At 39.0% G+C, this 11588-nt stretch overlaps 1 protein-coding gene across 1 annotated transcript; it reads left to right on the top strand.

Moving 5' to 3' along the window:
- The first annotated feature begins 1763 nt into the window (after positions 1–1763).
- On the top strand, positions 1764–10834 carry cab39l1 (calcium binding protein 39, like 1). The gene is made up of 9 exons (XM_082507424.1): positions 1764–2151; positions 2712–2859; positions 2960–3124; positions 3306–3424; positions 6512–6680; positions 6873–6932; positions 7015–7080; positions 7162–7305; positions 7829–10834. Exons 2-9 carry the CDS (start codon positions 2743–2745, stop codon positions 8018–8020), a joined length of 1032 nt encoding a protein of 343 aa, XP_082363550.1. The 5' UTR covers positions 1764–2151; positions 2712–2742; the 3' UTR covers positions 8021–10834.
- The last annotated feature ends 754 nt before the right edge of the window (positions 10835–11588 follow it).

The raw sequence follows: 11588 nt of genomic DNA, 5'->3' as shown, positions 1-11588 counted from the left end.
GTGTGAGTAGTGTGCACAGTAAGGGGCTCAATACAAGCTTAATCACAGCTGAGTTTTTATGCACTGGGACAATAATGGACCTCTAAGGCACCACAGTCTGGGATATGTTAAAAAATGCATGTCAACACCATGGTGGGGCCCTGAGTAGGAAAAGTTTAAACCAGTGATGTCAAACTTATTTTATGTCATGAGACACGTGCATCCTACTTTGATCTTAAGCCAGGCGGTCCTGTAAAACACCCCTTTCTGTCACTCTAAAGAAATGTAACTTGCATTTAAACCCTGAGATATCTTAATATAAAAAAGTACAATTTCAAGAGAATGCCTCAGTTTTTCTACATGACCTGAACGGTGATAAACAAAATAATGAAGTAATAAATGTGTAAAATTACAGAAAAAGTTCTATAAAAAATCCCAGAAATTTCCACAGTATTTCATTTAATTACTTACGTATTACTTTATTATTTTAGTGTGATATGAATGTCAAGGACACCCTTATCAGTAGGAAAAGTAAAACTTACACTTGCATGGTCTAAATTTATGCCCTTCATTTACTGTTTTCAAAGCCATCCAGTGGGCTGAATTTGGAGTCTTTGCCAGCTCAATTCTGGATCCCCTCATGTTTGACACCTGTGGTTTAAACTATTCTAAAAACATACAGCATTGTGCAAAAGTCTTGAGCTGCCACTCCGTTCTTTGTATTTTGCTTCCAAGGAGCCAGACTTTCTTTTAGTAATAGTTTTGCATGCTTTCATCGTTCTCTTTCAGCTAATTCCTTTATGGATCTCTTCCATTATCCCACCCTATACCTAGAATCCACCTCTCTCACTCCAACCATCTTTCCTTTTTCTCTCTCTCCTCTGTTCGTGTGTGTGGGTTCCTGCCTGTGTTCCAGAGGTGGAGTGTTTCCTGGGCGTCGGCCCTGCCCACACACCTGAAATTCAGAAGCAGTTGTGTTGATTATTACATGGACTGTTAATCCAGTCATGAATTGGCCTCCGCAAAGCCTGGACGTCAACAATATTATTATATAACATTACTAAGACAATGTGGGATCACCCCGGCAGAGCATGGAGCAAAACGCAGCCACCTCCCGAAGAAGAGCTTTGAAGGTGAAGTGTCCATATGTTCCCTTAAATGACATTCAAAGTTTCACTAATGCAAGTAAAAAGCTTATATGCAGGGTTTGTTAATGTAGTGTGGTTATTATCGCAAATTTGGACAACATGTAGTTGGAGAATACAGAGGAGAGTCAACTCATTATGCCTGTCATCCGTTATTAAGTGATGGTAAGTGGACATACATTAAAGAAAGACTTTGGTAACTATTCACGTTGAGGAACTTTTTGTGGTCCATATGTGTTCTAGAAATTGCTTGCTTTGATAATATCTAGTGAAATGTGTTTTATAGATGTTGCTATTGGATACTGAATTTTCTTGTGACTCAACAAAGAAATCACCAAAAGGCGATTAGATGAAAGAAAGAAAAAAAAACAACTAATCCTGTTTCTTATTCTGGCCGATTTTTACAACGTTTAGATTTCATAACCACAGATAAAACACGAGCTATTTCTCAACTAATGGCTCATCTCTTCCCGAGAATTTAGATGCACTTGATTTCTATTAACGGGATGTCCGGTAGAGTGGCTTCCTCTGCAACATACTCCCCCTCATTAGTATGTAACTTTGTGAAACATGCGCTCCCATAGTGGGGTAGAGGGCGTGCCCACATCACGCAAAAGTGATAGGATAAAATTGGTGTCAGTCATATTACATAGCAAAACATGACCGCCCATTGTCCCCGGGATGAGAAGAGGACGGGTGTTTCGGCAGAAAAGAACAGGGAAATGAAGTTGACAGACGGGCAAGCCCAGCAGCAAGTCACTCTGTAATAACTAGGAAGCTAGCAAGTTCGATGACAGGGGTCACTAGAAGTGAAATTTACGTCAAATATCACTGCTATGAATGTCTCCAGTTTGAGGAAGTTGTAGCTACAGTTAGGGGACGTTAGGTAGCTACAGCTGTCAGACAACGTTACAGACTTTTTCAAAGTAACGTTACAGTGGATATTGAAAGTGGAGACGACTCGCTAGCCCGCTAGCTCACCTTTGGTCACCGAGCGTCTTTGAAGTTCAAAGCTACCCTTCATTCGGTGAGTGTACACAGCCTGAAGTAAATATTTCAGCAGGGTGTTTTGTGCGTGTGTGCTTCCCCACAACCGTCCTTCTCTAACTGCGTCCTGTTGGTAGTTGCCTTGTTTCTAGCTATAGCTAACTAGGTCACAAGCTAGCTCAACTTTTCCGATGAGCATGCTGCAACGTTGACATTTTGACGTCCTGTTCTCCGTTACATCCTTGTTTTGGTTTGAAAGCTTGGCTTCTACTGTTCAGCTGACCCCGCTTAGTTTGAAAGTGGACTAATATAGACTAATATAATGAATACACCCTAAACTCGACGTAAGAAACGTTAAGTACGAAAAGTTGCTAGCCTTTTTTTCGACTAACGTGAAGTAGCGTTGTGAGTTACTTTAAACTTTAGTCTCTTCCTTATGAGCTTCTGTCTTTAGCCAAACGCCATAACTCACTCATGTCTAGCTCATCAGGTGAAGTTTTTTTTGTTGTTTTTTTGTTAGCGATTTCCTGATGCAAAGCGGTGCAGGAAGTCGAATAGGTTTATTTGCACAATTTAAAAACCCGTGTTATGTTTCATCAGCGATCTGGTCTTAGATTACCTGTCTTCAGCCATGCCTTTTCCTTTTGGAAAGTCTCAGAAGAACCCAGCTGAGATAGTGAAGAGTCTGAAGGACCATGTTGCATATATGGAAAAGCTGGATGCTGGTGACAGCAAGAAGTGTGAAAAGGTCAGCTGTGGATTTCTCTGAGGATGGCATGAATGTTAAAAATTACAGTAACGCTGAGCAGCAGCTGATCATACTCTTTTTACCCCCTCATGTTATTAAGGTTGCAGAGGAGGTGTCCAAAAATCTTGCCTCACTGAAGGAAGTACTTTGTGGAACAGGTGACAAGGAGCCCCAAACTGAAGCAGTGGCTCAGCTTGCACAGGAGCTGTACAACACCAACCTTCTAATTTCTCTCATTGCAAACCTACAGAAGATTGATTTTGAGGTAGGAGAAAAAATGCCTTCTTTCTGCACTGACTTTATGAGTTTAAAGTATTGATTGCTTGGTGCACACATTGAATGATCAGGGGGAGTGCGTGTTTGCATGCCTGATTTGAACGTCTATGCCCAAAGCAAAAAAACCCTGTGTATATCAGCACCCAGTCTGAGTGGTTGTTACTGTGCAGGGGAAGAAGGATGTGGTCCATTTGTTCAGCAATATCGTGAGACGTCAGATTGGCACCCGCACGCCCACGGTAGAATACATTTCTACACACCCACAGATCCTCTTCATGCTTCTCAAAGGGTAAGTTCATATTTTCAGTGTACAGAAACTCAGTGTTTGGTCATTTGATCTTCAATCTGACTGCTCGTTGTCCATTTATATGCATTAACAACAAATCCACCCTCAGAGCCTCATAAACAAACAAACAAATCCTTAGCATGAAATAAAAAGCATTTGGTTTTTGCTTTTTAGGTACAAATACCTTCCTTTAACATGCCTTGCAGTCTTCTGCATTAGCCAGTATGAGTTTCAACAACTCCCAAAGGAACAAGCATGAACTTGCTCACATGTGGGCTACACATGTAGATGATGGATAAAGCAAAAAGTACAGTGCTAGTTTTACAGCTCTGAAAAACTGAGTCATCCTGCTCACTCACTCAGAGACCAGCTGCATGCTCCGGCTGCTGTTTGGTGGATCGAATGCCATCTTATCCGGTTAAATGTCACAACTATAAAGTGGAAGATTTGGTTTGTTTATGAGAGGCAGACATCAAAACCTGACATTTAACGTTGATGTCTCGGTTTGTTACACTGCTAATGAACTCCCTTGTTGTGCGTAGGGAAATTGTGTACTTTTTTGCACAGGAAAAAAATACCTCTCTGTGGAAAATGAGATCTAGAAATGGCACGTTCAACCCAAAATTATACCAAACAACTTCATTGATCCCACTAGGAGCGATTTGTTGTACACAAAACAGGAACATTCATACAAACGGATGGGTAATAATGTGGAAGGAGATGGATTAAAATAGAAATGTATATGAATTAAAAAAATACTAATAGAATATAAACTACACAGAGCATTTTGTACTATGATTGCAGAGGGAAAGATTGTCCAAAGAGGTAAAACATTACGACACTCTGATGGCTGCAGAGGCAGCTCACTTACAAGACCACATTCAGCCAAAACACTTCCTGCTTTCATTAAAAAAAAAAAAAAAATCTTTTTTTGGTTCACTGTTGAGCTTGTGAACAACTTTTATTAATAATGCTGTTCAGGCTGTTTCTACTATTTACCATTAAACCAATAGATAAAAGGAAAAAACTGTGTAGACTCACAAAAAGTGGACAGTGGGTAACAGGACTGGCAAAAAAAAAAAATTAGGTGTGGAGAAACTGATTTTTTTTGTTGTTGTTGTTGTTGCCCTCTGTGGTCATAATAAACCTGGGGATCATGAAAAATGCCACCAAAATATTTGTATAACGGTTCCCACACATCACCTTTTCAAAGCCTCTTTCAGACGTCCAGTCCTCTCTGCTCATCAGAGACATCTGAATATGTCAGCTGAATGGCCCCCCGGCTACTTTTCCATGGAAAAAGTCACAGCTTTTAATACTGCAAGAATCTGAATGCAGATAGGCTCACATGTCTCGCGCCAGTATCTTGCGTTGCCCTGCTTTTGTTAAGAAACATGAGAATGCTTTAAAGAGCAACAACATGGGGGGGCGAAGAAAAAGAAGTTTGTATGAGACACCTGCTTTCCTTCTGTTTCACAGTCTTGCACTGCCCAAGCTCATTAAGACCTCAAAACAGATTGTTCTTTAAATAAATTGTTGTACATGTCACAGAGGACAAAGCATGAACATCTAGGTTGTTCCACATTTTAGCACAAAATTCGAAAGGCACATTTTGTGTACATTTAATGGCCCGATGAGTGCACAGACCTCTCGAAAATCACAAAATGCCTTTCACATCTATGTTAACGTTGTTCACTTTGCGTCATTTGTATCATTTCACATCTATTACAGATTGAAATGTTTATAAAATCCAAGTTTACGTAAGTTTCTGCCAGGTCTCTGTCTGAAGAAGTCTGCGACAGGTTGGATTAATCAAAGTCAGCAGTGACGGTAGTTTGTGTTCCAGCTGTTTGTACAAGTCTTCTGAGTTCATAACTAACCTGCAGCAGCAGAGAGCAGTGCGATAACATATGCTATTACAGGGTCCATCGTGATCGAACTACAAAATCCTTACCTTCAGACTGGTAGGTGTTTTTTATAAACTGGACTTTAACGTTTTCTCAGCTCCATATGGGACGTTGCGTTTCTAATTATCAAAGCGACCAGAAGCTTTTGACGTTTCTTGATGTGCTGTCAAATATCTGGCAGAGCTTAAGGGACACTGTCTAGCATAAGAGGGTTATGGCTCATTCTGTCATAGTTGTGAGGATATAGGGATGAAACCTGGATGGGCATTAACTTAATTGACCTTTATCTGAATACTGTCTCTTTAAAAGATTGATGAGAGGGCTTATAATGCATTCTTTGCAGCTCCTTGATTTAAGCCAAAGAATATATCACACTAAGAAATAGTACAGCGTCCACTACTGTAAATAATAAAGACTGAGAGTGTTAATGAGACCCTTTGAAAGCAAACGGCAGCCTTTTTATTAAAAGTTACTATTGTGACGTTGTATAAACAGTTCTCAAACAAAAGCTTGGTGTACTCCTTGCCATTTTTCTACCTGCTTAAATGAGTATAACAAGCTTTGCATCCTGTGCTCCTCTCCCTGCCAAGTAAGCAAATTGCATTGGTTCAGACTTTCCATTCACACTTAACAAAACATAGTTTTCTCCCAAAGTTTTTCATAATTAATGAGCACAACTGATCTAAAATCACTGCTTATTGGTCATCTTTAGATGAGTACATAAGTGCTCCAAAATGCGAAGATCTGGTTTCAGGGTAGTGACCTATGGAGGATGCTGCCATTCAGCAGACTTGTTTTGGACCAGATGTAACACTTTTTATTTATGTATTTGTTTTAAGGATCGCTTACACATTCTTCAGGCTCTTTTAAAAATATAAAAAATATTTTGGCGATTTACAGAATCTGTTCCATAAGTTTTACCCTAGTTTAAATTCTCAGCGTCACTGAGTGATTGACGACTTCTCTGCGTGTAGATCGCTGCTGCTGTACTCACGTTCTGCCTTAGTTTAATCCATTTGTTTATTTTTTGCGAGGATCTCGTTCCTTCGTCATTGGAAACACAGAGTTGATGTCAAACTAACAGTGACAGTGTTTAGGATGTGATTATACATCTCGAGTGAAAATTGTATAACTTGTGATGAGTTCACCATCACTTGGACCTGACATGTATGAACCTGTGCAGATACGAGGCTCCAGAAGTGGCTCTTAACTGTGGGATGATGCTGAGAGAGTGCCTGCGTCACGAGCCTTTGGCCAGAATAGTGCTCTTCTCTGAAGACTTCTTCTGCTTCTTCCATTATGTGGAGCTGTCAACCTTTGACATCGCCTCAGATGCTTTTGCCTCGTTCAAGGTACACTTTATATATATATATATATATATATATATATATATATATATATATATATATATATATATATATATATATATATATATATATATATATATAAAAATTTTAAAAAAAAAAAATTTTTTTTTTTTAATGGCAAGATTAACATCCTGACTGTTCCTAGTTGATATCTTGACCTCTTCTATTCCCCATCAGGATCTTCTCACGAGACACAAGATTATGTGTGCAGACTTCCTGGAGAATAATTATGACAGGGTGAGCTTTCTTGAGTGGTTTTGATATTTAATTGGAAAAACTGCTCATTCTTTACCCAACTTACTTTTGACATTTTTATCAGGTGTTTACAGAGTATGAAAAACTTCTGCACTCTGAGAACTACGTCACAAAACGGCAGTCTTTGAAGGTACATCCTCCTGCTCAGTCTTAAGTTTAACTGACAAGTTTGTGGACTGATTCTGTAAACTCATGTATATTTATTTGTTAGCTGCTAGGTGAACTTCTCCTGGATAGGCACAACTTCACTGTCATGACGAGGTACATCAGTCGGGCAGAGAACTTGAAGCTGATGATGAACCTGCTGAGAGATAACAGCCGAAACATCCAGTTTGAAGCATTCCACGTCTTCAAGGTGCGCAAAAAATTTCTCAAAATCCACTCTTAAATCTGAATTGTGTCATGAAAACCCCACATACCTGCTACCTTAAGTTGGTCTAATATTGAATGTGGGTTTTTGTTTAGTCAGGCTGAGTCATTGTGATTTCTCTTATTTAAAAGTTTGGTTGCTGCTAACAGCTTCACCTCTCGTTTTTACTGCTAGCTGGATATTTGTCCAGCTTTCTGTTATGCCAGTGTTTAGTATCATTCAGCTGCTTCTCCTTGGAGTCCTCCTGTCTAGCAGTTGGTCAGTCAGGAGGACTCAAACTCCGTCTTGTTGGACTACAGCTGGCGAAGGTGTCCTTGATCTGCTCTGAAGATGGGATCACTGAACCTAATCAGAACCTGCAGCAGGAAGAGAACTGGTTCATGATCAAAGCAGAACAAGAACTACCATCACAGCTGCAGTGCAAGACTTTGGCTAAAAGTAGATTCACTGGACTCTGTGCATTGCATCCACAAATGGTACTTAAACTTTTTACATAATCTTTCCAAAGGTATTTGTTGCAAACCCCAACAAGACTCAGCCCGTGATGGACATCCTTCTGAAGAACCAGACCAAGCTCGTGGAGTTCCTTGGCAACTTCCAGACGGATAGATCTGAGGACGAGCAGTTCTGCGATGAGAAAAACTATCTGATCAAGCAAATCAAAGACCTGAAGAGACCCACAGCGTCCGAGGAAGCTTAATGCAGTCGTCCCATTCTAATAATGGGACGACTGCTCTGTCAGGTGGTAGATTTTAGAGGTGGTGGTTCAAGAGGAAAAAACAAAACAAAATAAAAACATGCATAATTAAAAGTTCATACTAAGTATAAAAAATAGGAAACGTTAAGTTTACTTCCTTCACTTTCTGGCTTAGTGTGGATGTGGATGTTCTTTCCATCCAGCAACCTGAGTGGGCCAAGAACTGTTATTTAAACCGCAGTGCTTCTTATTTAGTTATAACCAAATGCCTTTTGGTTCCTTCTTCTAATGTTGGACCTTACACTGTTACTTTTCCATATACATGGAAATTCGCAACCAGCTCGAGCACTGAGGTCATTTTCCAGAACTTGTACATGCTTTAGAGATTGAAAGGTTGAGAGGTAAATATATTATTTTTCTAATGTATCTTTTATGCTAAAACATTTAAAGCCTCCAGTAACTCTTCTTTCTGAATGATGCTTATTCTCATTGCTTAGGTTTGGTTTGTTGCGTCTTTTGTTTTTTGGAAAGCTGTTCTTTGTACAGGGACTGTCTTTAGAAATCCAGCTTTAGAAGAGTGGCACGTCGGCTCATATTGGGCAGGTCAGCTCGTAGTAGTAACATTTGGCAATTATTGCGCAGTTTTCAGGCTTTCGTTGGAGTGCACGCGATTATGCTGGTCAGAAACGACTCCGCAGTGCTGCACTAGCCAATGCATTAGCTGTCACAGGAAGAGAAAATCAAAACTATAGAGGAATCAATTAATTGTACTGTGATTTTTCAGGCTGTGCTCAGCGATGCTTACATGACTGAAATAGAAACAAGGCATCAGATAACGCTGCAGGCTACCAGCCCATCCGTTCACAGCTAACGCGGACAGCCAGGATACACCGATTGATCTCGCTGGATGCGCTTCATTTCTTCTTCACGTTCTAAAACTGATGGCAACAAATTAACAAAAAATCATAAAAATGTTACACTGTTATATTCATATCGGAGCACGGTGTGTTATTGAACCACAGACTTTTATAATAATTTTAATCAGGGTCGTGTTTTTCCCCTGATTAATTTCACTGCTACACTGGACTTGATTAGTCTGAAGACTGAAATATTACTAAAACAAAATGACATTTCACCTCAGAAACCACACAAATGCAAACTCCTAACCACACCATCATTCACTTTAATACAGAAGAGACAAACTGCTTAAGGAAAAGGTAAATTGTTAGGTTAGCTCTCTTTTCTGATATGATTATAACAGTGACACAGTGCAACAACATGCCTGCAAAGCATCAGAACAGTAGGTCCCATCTCATGTCACAATATTGTCAGGATAACCACATGCACTGTTCCACATGAGATTTTTGGATGATGAGCACTGACTTTACTCCTCACGTGCATCACCAGAGCTCAGTTGAAATAATTACCCTATTTCTGCTGTTGTTGTTGTTATAGTGGCTGAAATTACAGCGTTTCAGAATGCGTTGTCTGTGCAGACTGTTAGTGTATATACCTCATGGGATTTGAGTTTGCGGATGCTGGTTTTTATTTTTTTTTATTTTATTTCCTTGACAAGATATTTAATTTGACATTTGACCAAAACAAAAGCACACAGCAGTGGTTTGAATGGATGCCGACATGTGATACATTTGTTCCGACTTGAGCAGGGACCGCAGCCTGGTTTTCACAATGGAAAACTGGATCCTTTTTTAAAACTTAAACTTTTCATTGTGTGGTACCTCATAAATGTTAATTCATAATGAATTGCAGTGTGGTACCTTGTAATGAATTTTTGCCTTATTTAAAGACATTTCATGGATCATGATTGATTCTTTCAATTTCTAATTTGTTTTAAACCAAAGCTGATATGAAAAAAGGGTTTAAAAATGTAAAAAATTAATTTAAAAAAATGTTAATTTCAGGTCCCAAATACATTAGCAGTTAATTTCTCATGTTCATGCGTAGACCAGGTTTATTACTAACTGCGATACTTGCTTATATGTAAACCCTGGGAGTGTAAATATATTTTAAGAGATCTGTAGTAGGCATCACACAGTGTAGTTTTCAGTTGGGTTGATTTGGCTTGATCATTCTTTGGTCCACTTCATGAGACCGTCACAAAGAGTGAGGACTTTCAGGAGCCATTAAATAATTTGATAAACTTGCTGTGAATGTGGTACACGATGCATAGATAAACTGAAGTCCTACACACCGTGCATTGTCATGTCATCAGTTTAGAAACTATAAAACAAATGAAAACTGTGAGAATACGTTGGGAATAATCCGTATACACAGTGGTCATTACTGATGTCTCCATGCCGCTGACTATAGATTTACTGAGGACAAAAAGTCTGTTATCAGTAATAATTAATGGAAGGAGGAAAAAAATTATTGCCCGTATGAATTTGTATGCAGACTTTGAAATTTGGCCCCAGTCTTGACATGCACTTTTAGAAGGATGTGTTGTGCGCAGCCATCCCACTAGGGGGTGCTGTTAGCAACAGTGTTAGCACTTGTGTTAGTTGTACAAACAAAGCATTTCAAGTTTCTTTAACCCTACCTCCTGTTATGAATATACGAGTCACTGGCAATATGTAGTCACAAATTTAAATTCCTTAAAATCAATAATATGTATGAAATGAATTTAACTTTTCTGGGTTATTGTGCTTTACGTTTTTTGACTCTGTTGCCTTCTTTTCTTTCTTTACCTTTCCACACTGGATATTTTATTTTCTTCGGGAGGAAATTATGTGTATATAACTTTATAAAGGATAAGTGAAGTGTGAGAGCATTCATGAAAATAAAATGTCATTGCAATGTTTTGTTTTGCATTGTTTTTGTTGCCTAAACAATTATTACACATGAACGTGTAGGGTGATACAGAGTGTGGTAGTCACGTATTAGTTTATCTCTCACAGCAAAGCTTTAATCATCTTAGTAAATAAATAAATAAAACTCATGAAATTACGCCAGACTTTTAGGAAACTACCACAAATGAATGTATGATATTTATAATAAGGGTGCAAATCAATAAAACCTCAGGACTAATAACTTTGTAGCAAACAGTTAATTATTTATGCATAAAGTTAAGGAGCAGCCTCATAATAAATTTTTGCTGATGTCTCAGAACACAGAGAATGCTTGAGTGATATGGCCTCCAGTTTTGTGATAATGTTTGAAGGAAACTGGTTATTGACACAAATTTCTAATCACCCAATCACATGAGAGCAACTCATTAGCATATTGACATCAAGACAACCTGCTGAAGTTCAAAGTGGGAAAGGAACTCTGAACATGGCAATGTTGTGGTACCAAACAGGGTGGTCTGAGTATTTCAGAAATTGGTGATCTGCTGGAATCTTCCTACAAACATTGTTAGGGTTCAGAGAGAATGTCCTGAAAAAGAGGAAATATCCAGTGGGCAGCAGTTCTCTGTGTGAAAATGTCTTGTTGACACCAGAGGTCAGCAGAGATTGGACAGGCTGCTCTGAGCTGATTGGAGGGCAACAGTAACTAAACCAATGGATCATTACATACCAACATATGCAGAAGAGCATCTCTAAATGCGCAA

This window comes from Aulonocara stuartgranti (assembly GCF_965226115.1).
Source record: "Aulonocara stuartgranti genome assembly, chromosome: 2".
Lineage (NCBI taxonomy): Eukaryota > Metazoa > Chordata > Actinopteri > Cichliformes > Cichlidae > Aulonocara > Aulonocara stuartgranti.
This window is presented reverse-complemented; position numbering and strand designations above follow the sequence as displayed.

Bases quoted from the DNA above. Each gene is read 5' to 3' on its own strand.
- cab39l1 (XM_082507424.1), top strand. From the start codon at position 2,743: ATGCCTTTTCCTTTTGGAAAGTCTCAGAAGAACCCAGCTGAGATAGTG. The intron at 6,933-7,014 runs GTGAGCTTTCTT...CATTTTTATCAG, and splicing joins TGGAGAATAATTATGACAGG to GTGTTTACAGAGTATGAAAA. The intron at 7,081-7,161 runs GTACATCCTCCT...TTTATTTGTTAG, and splicing joins CAAAACGGCAGTCTTTGAAG to CTGCTAGGTGAACTTCTCCT.